Genomic DNA, 18,111 nt, shown 5'->3' with positions numbered 1-18,111 from the left:
TAATACAAGTTCCAGAAATCCCTTCACACTGGCAGGAAAGGAAAGACCCCGGACAGTCACCAACTTTTCAATCTTTTTATCATTAAATTGCTTAGAAATTGATCAAAAGATGAGAGTCTTGATGTGTCAGGAATTATGTGTTGCTGATTTAAAAGCCTAATTTTTATCACTCATGAATTGATATTGAAAACCAGGTATTGTTCTGGGATCAGTATTGGTACGTAGAGGAATCGGTTCTTCTTCCCTGTGAAATGAACTCATTATTGGCACATTATTAATCTTCAATTTCATCTACTGTGGATAAAGTTAAATCCTTCATGGTCCACAGCTCTACGGCGGCGTCTCTTCACGGTTTGTTACGTTAAAGTGTTAAAACCACAGAAAATGACGGGGACGGGAGAAAAGGTCTCTGTCTCCAGCAGAGAAGATGCTGATCACGGCAGGTTCTAACATTGTTCTACCATGGAAGCCCCTCTGCCGATATCCCCGAGCATCTTTGAAAAGGCTGAGCTACTTTACATGAATAAACAGTGACTTGTGTGTCGATGGAAAGTTACATGCTTGGCATTTTATTCTAATCTTCTCATCCCAGCTCACCGGGAGCCCGGGGACTCGGAATCCTGTTAGATATGAAGGACGGTGAATATTCCGCTGTCTGATTGTGCCGTGAATCTGCTAATAAAGACACACATGCTGCACCAACACAAGAACACATGCTTTTTTAATAAGAAAAGTTGGAATTTTCTTGGCACAATACGCTACTTTTCTTCCCGGTTTCCACACTGGGATTTGCCTGAATGATCCTTAATTCTATCTTAATTTGTGTCTCTGTGCTTCTGAACTATAGTTATTATAATGTCATTAATGGTAATAATAGTGACGGCACATTAACAAATTCCAGCCGAGACGTTACTTTTGGGAAATTGGTTCTTATTGTTGGAGAAATGACGACGGCCGGATGAAAATAGGACTAGAGAAATCCCTTTATTCTGGTAAGGCCATATCACATGTGCACCTGCTGAGTGCCCAAGCGTGGCATCTTCATGGCATCTTGAAGAATGGCCTGGAAGAGTCCGTGCGGCGCTGGAACCCACTACATGCCTGTGGTTCAAGTTTTTGTTCTTTTTCAGCGCTTTGTTGGAATGAATTGCCTCATTAATTTTTTTGGCCTTTTCCCAGATTCTCCCAACAGAAGCAAACAAAACACTGACAACATTAGACAGGGGGACCTGCAGGGATGGGGACGGACACCACACGTCTCCGCTCACCTCTTATATGCCTCTATGCTGATATATACATTTATATTTATATATGTACAGCTATGTACCGTCAGTAGAAAGAGCGCCCAGGAAATACACCGAGCATGCCAGCAGAGAAAGGGGACATGGGGGACAGCTGTTTTGTAGGGGTCACACAAGCTGCTGTGTGTCTCACAGTCTGAACAGCATCATGTCACTCGGGTGAAAATGACAGGAAGATGAGTTTGTGGTCTGGACAGGGCGGGGTCTCCGGCATCTCGCCTCCGTTTGTCTTTTTATAAAAAAAAGAAATGCAGGGTGACTGAAGACACCAGGAACTGGTTGATTAAAAAGGGATTCTGTAAAATCCTTGGCACCACAGGGTTCTGGAAGCTTCTCCTTCCCTCGGTAACAGGTAATCCAGTCTCCGCCCTCCCTGTAGCGCTGTGGTCCGTTCTGATTGGGAGATTCCCGGCGAGGAAGCGCCTTCGTCAGGTCCTGGGATGAATCTGGAACAGATGAAGGGTGGAGAGGGAACACGGACACACGGTTAGAACGCTCATGATGGCGAGACACACCGGGCGTGGCAACAACATGCCACGCCCACTGCCTGTTGCTGCCCCCTCGCTGTCCTGCCAAGCTCCGCCCCCTTCCCACCGCTGGACGCCTTTCAAAAGGCACAAATACAGTTACAGGAATATACGGACATGGACGTGGCACGAGAGCCCAACCTACGTTCCTGGCTGAATAAATATGTCCCGAGCCCCCCAGCGGGCAGCATATGTCCACATCTCCACAGGGTGGGGGGCTGGTGACAAGACAGGGGGACACCCAGCAGCGCCTGAGTGACACTTTCACGGCGGAGAAATGACGCCCCGCACTCCTGCCACGCTGGCACTGGGAGGTGGCCCAGCATGTCACCGTCTGACGCCACGGTAACAAAACTGTTCTGGAGCACAAGACCAAAACTCTGCTTCCATAATTTCATAATTCAGTAGCGTTGGCTACTGTGGCAAATGAAGGTAGGAACCCACGTCATAGTTCTGAAAAGCATCTTCACTCGAGCGTGATCTTTCATAAACTTTCAGAAATGACCAACGATGTTTTACAACCAGTGAAATGACAGAACGGAGAACGGCAACTGAACAAGGTGAAAATCGCTCAGGGGATTGAATACGTGGCGGGGAAGGAGAAAATGAGACTTTCTGCTTGATTGACACCTTATGTAGTACGATTCCTTCATTTGGAGACCAGATCAATCGAAATTTAAGGTGCTGATGACTCTGTGTGAGGCGTATAGTTAAAAACAGAAAATGAGATTAATGAGAACACAACAAACACGTTTTCATGCTGTGTGTGCTGGAAATATGCTAATTTCACGTTATTAGACGTCTGATGGTCCTAAAACGCTCTGTTGCCGTGTGTGACGTACGACCACCATGTGGCATCCAGGACACTCGCCAGACCCCCACGATGCCGCAGGTTCGAACCCCACTTACTGCCATCGTGTCTCTGGAACCCTGGAGTGTGACGGAACCCTGAGTGTGACTGAAGAACTGCGGGCTGATCCAGGTGTCGGTCCTCCAATAAACCAGCTAATTATGTAATTATTCCATATCTCTTGGACATGATGGGCTTTTGATTAATTGCTAAATTACAGGTTCATTTCTGGCATCGATCAGACGGCCTTATCCAGAGTGACGTACACTCATGAACTTGTGGATTCGCTGTGCTGCCAGGCACCTTTTACAACATTTCCCCCCGAAATGAGCACATTTTCCCAAAAGCCCACGAGCAAAACGACTCCATCTTGCAAGGTTCACGAGCCACTTGAAGCTGCCATTTTTTGGACTGATTGTCCGGACTGATTCATGAACACTTAAAAGTGCTTAAATATTTGAAAATTTGCTCCGACTTGTCACTTGCCCTCCTGGTTTGGTTCAGAAGGTGAGCAGATGATTGGCATGTGGGAGTTTTGATGGACTCCTGGCCCCACAAGGTGCCACTTTATTACGATTGGAAGCACTGCTTCCAACAAACAAGATGAAATGCAAACACACTTTGGACCTTCTAACCACCCTGGTTCTGCAGTAAAACCAAAAAAGAGCGGCACTTTACCAGATTTGTCTCATAGTTTATTCATTTGCAATTTATCCAGCGGCTGGAAACAGAAGGCAATTAGATCAACATTTAGAAAAGGTGAGAAAAGCGTGATGCAGATGCTGATGAAAGCACAGACATAATGAAGACAGAAGAGAAGTTTAATGAGACAGTGAGAGCAGATTTGAAACTTTTCTGACTCTTCACTTTTGCTCTGAAAGACACCGTTTGAATGCATGAAGCTGCTTGCTAGAACAGACCATGTGTTATCAGAGGGCATCTTCACCGGGATCAGGGTCACTTTGGCGCTGAGAATACAGAGCCACAAGTTGCACATGGAACCTCCACATCAAGTGTGTGCTATAAAACACAAAGATGGCGTCTTTTCAAAAGACGTCGCTACTCCAGATCCAATCAGATCCAGCAGTCTCAGGATGCTCCTGTTGCAGTGGTCATCTATGCATTTGTAGAGAAGGACGTTATCTAGAAATCTTTTTTTGTACAGAGAAGTTGCAATAGGGCCAGAACTAGAACCCAAAGTACCAGCGGTTCCAGCTCGTTCCAAATGAGCCGTGAAAAGGGCCTTCTTGGCCATCTGCTCATCCTGCACACAGATGGTTACAGGGCGGCCCAGATGAACCGGAGCAGAAATGGAGAGTTTTGGATCCATGTTACAGTATTTCATTTTTCATGCATGTGTTAAGACGCTTGATCTATGTGGCCAGTGCAGGAGAGTGTGGTGGTTCCCCAGCTCTCGTCACTGAGACCTTGTCTGGAGCTACAGGCAAGGAGCGCTCCCTTTCTGAAAGACATAAAGAAAAAAGACAGAAGAACAAGGGTGTCAGGCTCTCGCGTTGCCAGTGTCTTCCACTTTCATGCCACTTTTAAAAAGAAGACGAGAAGGACGCTGCGTACGTGAACATGTGAGACAGGTGGAGGAGCTTATTGTTTCGAGAGGTTTTTCAGAGCAAAAGGAGACCCTGCAGGCGACAGATTCATCATTTTAAGTCTTCGTGGTTAGAGACACACCAGGCACCGCGTCCTGAACGTGGCGGCGAGAATGAAGGCGTGGGAGATATGAAGGGAGATACTGAGCACCGAACTCAGACGAGCGATAAACCCCCCACTCACACGTTTATACAGAGCGACTGCAGGACAGCGGGGTCTGGCTGATATCCCCCAAAAAACCTGAGCCTGAGGCTGGTCCAGGCGTGACAGCGCCGGGGCGTGTGTTACATAAGGCCAAACAGCGCCGGAAATCGCTTCTATCAATGGTGAGTAAAGTACAAGTATGAAGTGGCTATAAAAAATGTTCATTTAAACTCTCAAAATCAAAATGTTAATATTTCCAGAAACGCCCCGAAAATACATTAATAAAAAAACATCACTGAAAAAAAACACGCAACACTTCAACCAAAACCACCAACCACAACCACAATAACACCGCAAAACACCACAACTGTCACCGGAACAAAACTAACACCACCAACCACAACGCAGATTATACTAACACCGCAAAACACCACAACTGTCACCAGAACAAAACTAACAAAACCACCGACAACGCAGATTATACTAACACCGCAAAACACCACAACTGTCACCAGAACAAAACTAACAAAACCACCGACAACGCGGATTATACTAACACCGCAAAACACCACAACTGTCACCGGAACAAAACTAACACCACCAACCACAACGCGGATTATACTAACACCGCAAAACACCACAACTGTCACCGGAACAAAACTAACAAAACCACCGACAACGCAGATTATACTAACACCGCAAAACACCACAACTGTCACCGGAACAAAACTAACACCACCAACCACAACGCGGATTATACTAACACCGCAAAACACCACAACTGTCACAGAACAAAACTAACAAAACCACCGACAACGCAGATTATACTAACACCGCAAAACACCACAACTGTCACAGAACAAAACTAACAAAACCACCGACAACGCAGATTATACTAACACCGCAAAACACCACAACTGTCAATGGAACAAAACTAACAAAACCAGCGACAACGCAGATTATACTAACACCAAAAAACACCACAACTGTCACCGGAACAAAACTAACAAAACCACCGACAACGCAGATTATACTAACACCGCAAAACACCACAACTGTCACCGGAACAAAACTAACAAAACCACCGACAACGCAGATTATACTAACACCGCAAAACACCACAACTGTCAATGGAACAAAACTAACAAAACCAGCGACAACGCAGATTATACTAACACCAAAAAACACCACAACTGTCACCGGAACAAAACTAACAAAACCACCGACAACGCAGATTATACTAACACCGCAAAACACCACAACTGTCACCGGAACAAAACTAACAAAACCACCGACAACGCAGATTATACTAACACCGCAAAACACCACAACTGTCACAGAACAAAACTAACAAAACCACCGACAACGCAGATTATACCAACACCGCAAAACACCACAACTGTCAATGGAACAAAACTAACAAAACCAGCGACAACGCAGATTATACTAACACCAAAAAACACCACAACTGTCACCGGAACAAAACTAACAAAACCACCGACAACGCAGATTATACTAACACGGCAAAACACCACAACTGTCACCGGAACAAAACTAACACCTCCAACCACAACACGGATTATACTAACACCGCAAAACACCACAACTGTCACCGGAACAAAACTAACAAAACCACTGACAATGTGGATTATACAAACACCGCAAAACACCACAACTGTCACCGGAACAAAACTAACACCTCCAATCACAACACGGATTATACTAACACCGCAAAACACCACAACTGTCATCGGAAGAAAAATAACAAAACCACTGACAACGTGGATTATACAAACACCGCAAAACACCACAACTGTCACCGGAACAAAACTAACACCTCCAACCATAACACGGATTATCCTAACACCGCAAAACACCACAACTGTCACCGGAACAAAACTAACACCTCCAACCACAACACGGATTATACTAACACCGCAAAACACCACAACTCTCACCGGAACAAAACTAACACCTCCAACCACAACACGGATTATACTAACACCGCAAAACACCACAACTGTCACCGGAACAAAACTAACACCACCAACCACAACGTGGATTATACTAACACCAAAAATACCAACACTGTCACTGGAACAAAACTAACAAAACCACTGACAACGTGGATTATACTAACAGCAAAAAAACACCACAACTGTCACCGGAACAAAACTAACACCACCAACCACAACACGGATTTTACTAACACCAAAACTGTCACTGGAACAAAACTAACACCTCCAACCACAACACGGATTATCCTAACACCGCAAAACACCACAACTGTCACCGGAACAAAACTAACACCACCAACCACAACGCGGATTATACTAACACCGCAAAACACCACAACTGTCACCGGAACAAAACTAACACCACCAACCACAACGCGGATTTTACTAACACCAAAAACACCAAAACTGTCACTGGAACAAAACTTACAAAACCACTGACAACGTGGATTATACAAACAGCAAAAAAACACCACAACTGTCACCGGAACAAAACTAACACCTCCAACCACAACACGGATTATACTAACACCGCAAAACACCACAACTGTCACCGGAACAAAACTAACACCTCCAACCACAACACGGATTATACTAACACCGCAAAACACCACAACTGTCACCGGAACAAAACTAACACCTCCAACCACAACACGGATTATACTAATACCGCAAAACACCACAACTGTCACCGTAAAAAAACTAACACCACCAACCACAACACGGATTATACTAACACCACAAACACCAAAACTGCATCAACCACAACGCGGATTATACTAACACCACAAACACCAAAACTGTCACCAGAAGAACACTAACACCACCACCCACAACGCAGATTATTATAACACCACAAACACCAAAACTGTCTCCGGAACAAAACTAACAACACAGCCCACAACGCGGATTATACTAACACCACAAACACCAAAACTGCACCAACCACAACGCAGATAATACTTACACCACAAACACCAAAACTGTCACCGGAACAAAACTATTAACACCACCACAACGCGGATTATACTAACACCACAAACACCAAAACTGTCACCAGAATAAAACTAACAACACCACCCACAACGCGGGTTATACTAACACCACAAACACCAAAACTGTCACCGGAACAAACTAACAACACAGCCCACAACGTGGATTATACTAACACCACAAAACATCAAAACTATCACCAGAATAAAACTAACAACACCACCCACAATGCGGGTTATACTAACACCACAAACACCAAAACTGTCACCGGAACAAACTAACAACACAGCCCACAACGTGGATTATACTAACACCACAAAACATCAAAACTATCACCAGAATAAAACTAACAACACCACCCACAATGCGGGTTATACTAACACCACAAACACCAAAACTGTCACCGGAACAAACTAACAACACAGCCCACAATGCGGATTATACTAGCACCACAAACACCAAAAGTGTCAAAACTAACAAAACTAACACCAACACCAATGTCAAGGAAAACTGTGATGAAAAGAAAGACTCTGAACAGTTAAAGACATCTTGTCTTGTGTCATGCTTATTCAACCTAACAGATATTCATAATGATGGTGGCAGTTCACTGATGAATAAAACAACACCACATAATCAGTCAAATAAACTTGAAATCCATCATATAAAAATGAAAAGAAATCAGAAAATGTATTGAAAAATACCTTTTAAAACCACGGTACATCATCAGGCATAAATAACATGTTTGTGTGTGATAGCTGGTATCTTCTGTTATACAGTGAGCGCTAATGTGAAAGCGACTGCATGAGTGATATTGCATGGACATTAAAACAAATATTTATAGCTATAAAAATAAATAAAAGAGAGGGCACTAACCTTTAAGGAAGCAAGAATGCAGCTCAATTTCTGTTGGATCATCCCCTGCATTTTGCTTCCAGAGCTAAAAAGGTGAGTATGGCTGGGTGTTCTGCAAAGATAATGTTCAGAGAAAATAGCAAGTGTATATTTTAAATGACATTTTTTAAAACCCAAAATATGTTTTCACATAAATTTTGTATTGTATATTTTTTTCATGACTTTCCATGGTTTGTGTAAAAGCAGAATGAAAAAATGCGTTTTGGCAAATGGACTGAAACTTGACACCTAGAATGCTTTGTTTATGGGTTTTTTTTTTTGCATATTAGTATGAAAGATCTTACCTTAAAGACCTTGAACAAGTGCGCCATCCATCCAACTCTTCTGATCTCTAGCTGGCCTCAGAATACCACACATAACCAAAAGGGAAAACCTTGATAGCCCTGCACAGCCGAACTACCGGCATTCGCACAAGTCTCTGTGTTTATTCACACCGGTGCCGGTGTGGTCCGCCGAGCGAGTACAAATCTGCTGACCAGCCGCAGGGCCCTGCATGAAATGTGCATGGACTGCAGTAACCTCTCCGCAGGCTCATATTCTCTATATCAAACTTTGGGTCAGACCCTCTTGTATGATGGTGACCTACTTTTTGTCTCCATAACCATTACAAACAGAGGCTTTCCATCCGGCTCTTACACACAGACCCACCGAGCCCAGATTCATCAGAGTCTTAGTAGTTATTTTGAGTGCATATTAATTCAATTCGCATCGAAACCAACAGCCTTGTTGCCAGACTGTACACCTATTACAAATCCTGCAAACTGTCAATGAAATGAGATCTTGTTGATGCAGTTGGTTTTATCCTGTAATATTTGTTATGTAATAGGACGTAATATTTGAATGATTCTCCTCTGACTGAGTGTAGGTTGTCGGTGAGAACAGGGTTGTCTGTCATGCCCTGTCTCTGATCCTGCAGCTGTCAATCATGCCTGCCAACTCGTGTGCGGCGGGCGGATATTTGGCCACCTGACATCGTTCAGATGTCATGAAATGGATTTCTGATTCGCAGACAGTCCAGAAACAGGCAAATTATAAAGTTCTACATTCTATGCAATACACAGACATGCAGACTTCACGCAGGGCTGTGTGTGTGTGTGTGTGTGTGTGTGTGTGTGTGTGTGTGTGGTCTCACCCTGGTTGTCTTGATCTTGTTCCCAGACGCGCACATCCATCCGGAGTTATCAGGCAGCGTCTTGCACTCTTCTCCCTCCAGACAGGGCTCCATCTCACACCACCACTTCCCGATCACAATGGAGGCTGCAGCAGAGCCCACACACACACGCACACATGCACACACACACAAACACACACACACACACACAAACACACACACACACACACACACACACACACACACACACAGTCAGTGAAGCTCTTCGATCTTTTTACTTCTACAGATCAGTGTCTTTGTTTACAGGAATTTTTCCCATAAAAATGAAGAAAACAGTATTTCCAGTATTGGATGTATTTGGATTTATTATGTATTTAACTGGACTGTGAAATACATAAATATGAACACATGAAGTTTTTTCTCAGTCTGACCCGCTGTGGGCTGTTTTTGTGTCCAAACTGGAAATAGATCTCATCAAGTCCCAACGTGGCAGAACACACACACACCCACACACACACACCCCCACATACTGCAGTCATATGTGGCCTGAGGCTGGTCTGTCACAGCACGTATAAGATGGTGCAGAGCCGAGAGAAACGAACCCGAGGCTAAAACTGCAGCTAATGCATTTTCAGGACTTATTTTCTAGTTTTCATCCTCCACAAGCGCCCTGCGATTAAAAATCTCACTTGGTCTCACTTACACACTACAAAACTGGATGAACATCTCACACTCTCCTTCCATGGTGCCGTCATGCTGAGCCCTGTTTATCTCTGGAAGCTTCATCAGACATGCAGTCCTGGGCTGATGTTTTGGTGGCCTGTGGGACCCGTGGTGCTCCTACCTCCTCGGACAGAGTCTTATGCAGGATGCTGCGCACCGTTGAAGAGAAACATCCAGTCTGCTGCTGAGCCTACAAGATCTCTCTTCCATCAGCATAATGGTCCAACTGGGCCAGCGCGGATGTACTGTCCCTCACCACTGCTAACCTGATGGTGTTCTCCTGCTTTCCTGTTTAAAAGTCCTTCTAAGCGCATTGTGACATTTTTTTCCTTCACTCACAGCCTGATTCTTGGTAAAAAGTCGAGTGGGATTTGAAGGTTAAATGTTATTTGTATTTCTCCTACACCACAATCCCTGCTTCATCTTGTGTTACCAAGGTTACGAGGTAGCAGCTGATACATAGAAAGGTCTTTCCCTCGCCTGCAAACATGGTGAATAAATGTACATGAAGCCTCCATGGCCAGTTCCATCTGATGGTCCCCCAAGAGACCCGTCAACCAGACTCACATTAACCTCCACGGTCCCAGCGGCCTACACAGGAAGCTGAGTAATTACCGTGTAACCCCTCTCCCACCATAATCACACTCACGTCCCAGGAAGGCCACGTGAAACCCTGGCAGAAAGACTGGACAGATGTCTCACACACAAAGAGAAGAAGAAGAGAAGTAAAGGGCTTCACGGTGGCCCTCTTTCTACACCACCGCTCCGCAGAAAAGGATTTATATTCAACTGTCTGAATAAACTCGGATACAGTGGAGCAATACCTGCGACGAGAGGAGCTTCAGAACAGAGGAGGGGCGCGAGAGCAGATTAAACTGGGACTCGGAAATATGAGCCATGTTTTGCATGGAAGATGAATCGCGTTTAATGCGCTCAGGGGCATTTTATATTTGATGATCTTGCCTCATCAAAAAGCAGTTTTCGAAGGCGGAGCCAAAGCCGCCTGCTGCCCGCTTACTGAGACACCTCAGCTCTGCAGAACGGGGCTCTGGCGTCTGATGGGAACAATGGTGAGTTCATTACGTAAGACCCTCAGTGCCAGCTGGGATGTTCTGTGGAGTCTGGATGTTCTCCCGCTCTTCTACCGCCGGCAGGTTGGCTGAATATGTGATACTTTCAATATGTTAACCTCAATAGGTGGACAGAAGAATCATCACTTGGTCCAGCCTGAAGGGTGGAAGGTTTAGTTTCCACCACATTACATATTCTGTGTATGAAAAACATCTTTATATAAAATAGAATTGATAGGCTTCTATTTAATTAGTTTGGCATTGATATAATCTTAAATAAATCTTGCTTACTGACACCTTGCACTGACACAACTGACAGTAAGAGGGTTTGTCATGAATTTAGGAGTATTTTATCTATCCAATCAACGCACCTACAATTCTAATACATATAGTACATACAGTTTATCATATCATCAAATAAGAGAAATGTTTCAAATACAATTCAGGGAGTTTCACAGGGTTTCTGCAGGTTTAAGGAAGTCACATTTAAGACATTTTAAGACCTTTTTTTAAGGCCACCTTCATCAAATTTAAGACCCTTCATTGGGATTGTCAACTACATTTGTCCAAGGGCCAGACTTTTTTCTCGACAGATACTCTTGAGGGCCAGATGATCCTCTAAAATAGAGTATTAATTGTATTTTATCTTAAGAAATATATTCATTTTACTTCCAAATTTTTTAGCCTTTGTCAACACTCATATTACCTGTAGTGCACCAAGCCACCAGGGGGTGACTGCAATATTTTCCGTTTCTTATTTCAGGGCTGCACGATTCGGGAAAAAGTAATATTGTGATTACTGAGATCAATATTGTGATATGGTAAAATAAATTTTAAAAATCACATAAAATTACTAAATCTTTACATCGCTGCAAATGATATTTTCCCAATGCTGCAGTTTAATAAAAATAAAAAAAATCAGTAAGATAAAAAAAAAGGTACATTTATAATAGATGTACTACATGTAGTATTATATAGGAACTGCTGGATATTAATGGGACATTTTAGGTGCTAATACTAGTGATGTATTTGTTTTTGCCTTTTTAACTACAAGTTTGCCGTTGCCCGACTCCGTATCCATTCCCACCTGCGCTGTCGCTGTGACGTCACACATACAAGTCGACATGATGGAAATAGATTTCCAGCTCGAACCTGTGTTCCTCAACTCCAGTCCAGAACGGTTAACAGACTTTTCAATCTTTCATACGTTTTCAAGCACCTTTTGTTTAAAGTCCAAGATTTTCATGCAGAGTTTGCTTACGGCCATACCAGCTGAAGAACGCCCGGTCTCGTCTGATCTCGGAAGCTAAGAAGGCTTGGGCCAGGTTAGTACTTGGATGGGAGACCTCCTGGGAATACCAGGTGCTGTAAGCTTAGTTTTCTCCTTCTCTATTCCTGATTCAATAATATCAGATACTTTTTTAAGTATAAAGTGAACACGTCTGCCGGCGAGTTTAGCTGTCTAGCTCTATAGACGATACCGCTCATTCCGATCCGATACCAAAAAAGCAAAATACAAAACACATCATTGTCACACCAAACACCAGATTATTTAGAGGTTACCAGTAAATACATTTATTTGGTCTACAGTATTTGTAACGTTGGATTTAATTGTATTTAAGGCCTATATTATAAAAAAATCCAATTTAAGACTTTTTAAGGAAATCCTGTTTCAAAGTAAATCAATCCACATTTAATACTTAAATCAACTAGATATGAAATGTAATTGACCCTTCACTCTGATTGGCTGAGGCGTGTTGTTTTTCCCATCCACTGTCACCCTGGGCGTTGAGGACCAGGTCTCATTGCTGAACATTACGTGACATTGTGAGTGACTGACTGACAGAAATATAGTTTTATGTTCAGTATCTGGAGTTTTTAAGCCAGTTTCACTCATCTTCAGAAGACCCATTTACCCGGAGTGACAGATGTCCAGTATGGACTTCTCATGGCAAGGGCTCTGGGGGTCAATGTGCTCCGACTGGACCGAGGCCAGATCCCTGCTGGATGACCTTCAGCGCTGGATCACGCCGACCTTCATGCCTCCACCAGCGATGCTGCGCAGCCCACCTTCGTCCAAGTCCCCCCTCTCAGGCCCTCCGCCACCTGTCTGGAGTGAAAACCCCCGGGACCCGCCTGCCCTGCTGCCACGCCCGTTTTCCCGTGGCGTGACCTCGACACCAACACGATGACAGCCTGCTGTCTGCGATCGTGTAGCAGCGATGAGGACCGCGTATTCCACGACACGAGTCGAAGCGAAGGTCATCATCAGCGAGGAATGATGAGTCTGACGCGCTGTCTGCCAGGTAACTCATTTCCCCCGGTCCCGGGGCTGATTTTCACCTCCAATCATCATGAAGACTCTTCACCTCCACTTACTCACAACGAATCGCCACAAAGCGATGGCTTCCCAGTAAGTTCGGCGGCCCTCGGTCATTAGGAGTGAGCAGAAATTACGCTCGAAATTGGGACATATTTTTACAGGATTAATGCTGGACACCGGTGACCTGTCCTTTTCATCCCCATCTTGCACTTGACCATTTTAGTTTTGTCCTTTTTGTTAGTGAAAATCGAGGGTGCTTCTCCCCTTTGGGGCAGTGGAGGCCTAGCCTGAGCCGCCAAGGTGCTACTGAGGGCCCCATGATGAAGGTGGTGGTTAAATACAGAGGACATGTTTCACCGTGTCACCGTGTGCTGTGCTGCAGTGTTTCACCTTGACAATCACGTCACTTTCACGTTTTGTAATCCGTCTTTTCATCAGCAATCCATCGTAGAGAGGATTTCTTGTAGCTAATGCAGCACAACCATTGTTGTAGGACGTCCGTGGGGTTAAAGGTCAGGCTTGAGGTAGGGAAAAGAGTAATTCACTCTGGAACCCGTTCTAGGTCCCCTGAAACATGCAAACATCCCCGTCTCTGTGTGGACGCGGCGGGTCTGAGCAGGTCTCAGATAATGAACCTTGTGAGTAATTAGCAGGGAGGCAGCTCTACACCCCTGATCTGCGGTCAGTGTCCCTCGACCTCGCCGAGACCGCGCTCCCATTATTCGCCGGTAATCGTCGCGCCGGCTGCTGATTAGACATTCAGGCCGAGTCGCGCCGCAGTCTGAGCTGGAGAAGATTCGCGAGCAGTGACGTGGTCAAGTAGCTTGAAATGAAGAGGTCAAGAGGTCAAGTCCAAGTTAGCTTTATGGTCATTAGAACAGATTCGTAATGGAATGATATTTCCAGCGATACTGTGCATACGTGGTTCATGCAGACTCTTCTCTCTGGGTCTCAGTCCAAGACACATACTTCACTGCTGAGAGGGAGAAATGAATATTTAGTTCCTGACAGCAGGATCTGTGGGTGACTTGCAGTGGGTCCAGCTGATCCAGGCCTGGTAGTGGCTGGAATTTGGGGTTCGTTTTATCCTCTGCCTGCTCTGTAATATGAACATGAGAGATGAGGCCATCCGTATACATTCCATTATCATCATCAGATATCAACCATATGATCACAGTGACATCAATATCCATGGAGGCCAAACTAAGGGACACTGGTAGAATAAAAGCTTCAACATGGTTAAAAACTCAATATCATGCTTATGACTACTGTCACGTTGAGTTGTCACATGTGGACACTGTTGGGACGCTCCCATCCATCACACACAGAAAGGAACGAGCTCATCATCATCATCATCATCGCCCCGCTCTCCACGCCGGACCAAATCCGCCATGACAGCCTGTCATGTTTCAGATTAGAAGCCTGCAGGAGAACAGAAGGCCGCGTTCCCCATCACTGCCGATCACGCCGAGGAGGAACTTTTGCATATCTCTGGCCGCCGTGGTGATGGAGGTCTAATCCGAGCGCTTGGGATTTGGCCGCCGCGGACTGCGGGAAATGAGCTGCAGCGTTTGACTTGTTCTTCAGCGAGAGCCTTGTTGGCCCTGACATAACTGGGCCGTAGTTCTCCTTGTCAAAGCTAATAATCAGTTCTCGCGCCGCGATAATCCGACAGCTCCCCCCTCCCACCAAGCGGCACCCGAAACCCCCCGAATCACTTAGCACCTTGTAAATACGTCTCATGTGCCGGAGCAGATGGAAGTTGGGCTTCTGTATGGAAGAGAAAGATCATTTTAAAAACACCTCCAAATTTAGCCGCCGTTGGAACCTGCTTCTCAGCGTCTGACAGCTTTTAGTAGGACGCTGTGAAGTGTCCGTATGGCGGCGCGTGTTTGGGACTGAAAGCGGCGTCCCCAGGGGCCGAGTCAAGCTGTGGACGCGGCGTCGTTAGTCATGAAGACAGGATTAATAACGCGGGGCTCGCGGGGCAGCGTTCATCTGGGCCACGCCGGTGCCGGGGGGACAGGCCAGCGAGCCACGAGTCCCTCTTCAGCTGGACCCGCGGGGGACAGTGAAACCACGAGCGGACTTACCAGTAACTTCATCACACGTCAGCCACGGTTAGTATTTAGGCAGCAAGCCATCCCGTTCCTCCACAACCACCAACTCCCATAATGACCATTCAGATGTTCACATTCAAATGATGCTTCTTGATGCTTCCTTATTGCTGTAGACGCAGCTTCACTTCACAGCTTTTTAACAATGCATTCTGGGATAGGTCCTTACAGGTCACCACCTGATGCGTATGTGATAAGATCTCCATCTGGTGACCTCTCAGGTGGGGTCTGTGTGTTCTTTAAAGTAATTCTAACGTATTTCGTATCACCCAGAGGAGAGTTCTCTGCTGTATTAAAATGATTATGCAGCTCTGACCTGAAACAGGCTTCACACCTCACGCTCGCATGCACCATTATTCTACCGCGGGATCCTGCGACGCTATCGATTAAAATGGATCCGACAGAGGCGACGACAGCTGTCACTCATCACCCCCAAAAAAACCTGAAAATGATGATGCTCCATTGGCGCTGCATGTGGATTTTACAATTTAAATGTTCATATTTAATTCAAATAATATCTTGTCTGTTTCTGATAAGCAGCATATATACATATAAAGTAAAAGACCATCAAAGGTATCAGAGAAAAAGTACAGTAATATTATAAATACAGCTTTTTATAACTGCAGTTTAGTAAAGTGATACAGAATCTGCCTTCTTTTACCCGAATTATTAATAATCTTCAGCTGAATATTGGCAGGTCCAGCTGAGGGGGAAATAACGCAGGTTTAAACTCACCATCCACACAGGAGGGCTTGTTGCGCGTCGTCCCGGCCACTTTCCCAGGGAGACAGGAGCACTTGACGGTCTGGGAACGTTCCTCAATCCGGTTCTTATTGCAGCACCGGTGCGCCGCAATGACCTCACATGTTCCTCCTTCTGCAAACAGGAACAAGCGACAGCCCATAAAAGACCATTCACTTTGTTACACACACACACTCACACACACACAAACACTCACAGACACACACACACACACACACACACACACCAACAGCTGGTGTTGTTACACGTTTCGTGCCTAATTCCTGTAACCGTCTCATTACAAGTGCTATAAGACCCATAACATCTTAAAGGATGAAGAGGATCGTTGAGCATGATAATAAACGACCTTCGTCCTGACGATATCGACGATGTTAAATCTATAGTGCTTAGAGAATCTCTGCCGTAATTAGATTTATTAATACGCTCCATTTATCTATCAACGCGGCATTACGCCTCTATTAAGGGCCTCCGTGTAATTATCGCACGCGCTGCTTCAGCTAATTGACCTTGAAGCATGTTGATTATCGCATATTAACGACATTTCTGGCTCCAGCGTGTGGCTGAATAAGACATGCTCGGGTCTGGCGGGACAGTCCTGGTCCACCAGGACCGCTGGGCCCAACAACGTGGGACCAGAACTGCATACGCAAGAACAATCGCACAACCTCAGGGAGGGATGGGTAATGGAAGCAGAGCGGGTGGAGCCACCCGTGACGGGGACTGATGGCGATGGCCTGCTGGAACTGTCCCCTTCACGCAATTATAAAGTGTTTGGCTAATTCTGCCAGCAGGGCTGCCGGAGACGGGTCCTCCATCAGCGCTGCTGCCCGTCCAGATGCCCGGGGAAAAGCCCTTTATCTTCCCCTGACAGCCATCGCCGCCTCACCGCTGTCCAGCAATTACGCCGGAGCTCATCCCAGGACCGGGACAGGCCGTCCCATTTTCACCCTGAAATGTCTGCAGGCCGTGGAATTAAAGAGGGACGTCCAGAGACGCGAAGACTGGTCCGTGTTCCGGATCTCCATACAACTCTGATGTACTGAAAAATGGATTCCGGACACCACACCACACAAGAAGAATAAATAACAGAAATGTGCAGTAAAAAGTGAAATAAGGACTCGGCGGTATACGCCGCACGGCGCTTCCACGATCATCCCGTCTTTATAATTACATCCGCCGCAGCAGCAGGGGCGGCCGCTCCCAGGGATCGGGGTGCAGCTGTGTACAGTGCAGTGTGTGTTCTGTCTTGGCTTTATAATGATTGTTGAGACTGTGTGTGTGTGTGTGTGTGTGTGTGTGTGTACAGAGCTGAACGGGAGAGAAACATCAGTGACACCAAAAATGGCGGTCAGTGGAGAGGGATGTACAGTCTATCCATTCATCTAAAAAACGAGCCGAAAAGAAAAGAAATTTGTGCCGAGGAGAAACGTGGCTCAGGTTGGAGGGAGATCATGTGGAGAGTTGGAGGAGAAACGTGGCTCAGGTTGGAGGGAGATCGTGTGGAGAGTCGGAGGAGATTCGGAGGAGAGTCGGAGGAGAAACGTGGCTCAGGTTGGAGGGAGATCGTGTGGAGAGTCGGAGGAGATTCGGAGGAGAGTCGGAGGAGAAACGTGGCTCAGGTTGGAGGGAGATCGTGTGGAGAGTCGGAGGAGAGT

At 45.6% G+C, this 18,111-nt stretch overlaps 1 protein-coding gene and 1 non-coding gene across 2 annotated transcripts; one reads left to right on the top strand and one right to left on the bottom strand.

Annotated features, from left to right (window-relative positions):
* Window positions 1–913: 913 nt before the first annotated feature.
* Window positions 914–16,972, bottom strand: LOC114801038 (chemokine-like protein TAFA-1). The gene is made up of 4 exons (XM_028998985.1): window positions 16,963–16,972; window positions 16,430–16,570; window positions 9,483–9,607; window positions 914–1,747 (listed from the first exon to the last, which is right to left on the bottom strand). Exons 1-4 carry the CDS (start codon window positions 16,970–16,972, stop codon window positions 1,730–1,732), a joined length of 294 nt encoding a protein of 97 aa, XP_028854818.1. The 3' UTR covers window positions 914–1,729.
* On the top strand, window positions 12,510–12,628 carry LOC114801538 (5S ribosomal RNA). The gene has a single exon (XR_003751571.1). It is a non-coding gene; the product is annotated as a 5S ribosomal RNA (ribosomal RNA).
* Window positions 16,973–18,111: the final 1,139 nt, after the last annotated feature.

This window comes from Denticeps clupeoides, chromosome 12 (assembly GCF_900700375.1).
Source record: "Denticeps clupeoides chromosome 12, fDenClu1.1, whole genome shotgun sequence".
In the NCBI taxonomy this organism is placed as follows: Eukaryota; Metazoa; Chordata; class Actinopteri; order Clupeiformes; family Denticipitidae; genus Denticeps; species Denticeps clupeoides.
Note: the sequence above shows the minus strand (reverse complement) of the source record. Positions and strands in the feature narration are given on the sequence as shown.

What these genes read in the sequence shown, in the direction of transcription:
- LOC114801038 (XM_028998985.1), bottom strand. An exon ending in CAAGCCCTCCTGTGTGGATG is followed by an intron (nt 9,608 to 16,429) that starts GTGAGTTTAAAC and finishes GCTCTGCTGCAG; the next exon opens with CCTCCATTGTGATCGGGAAG.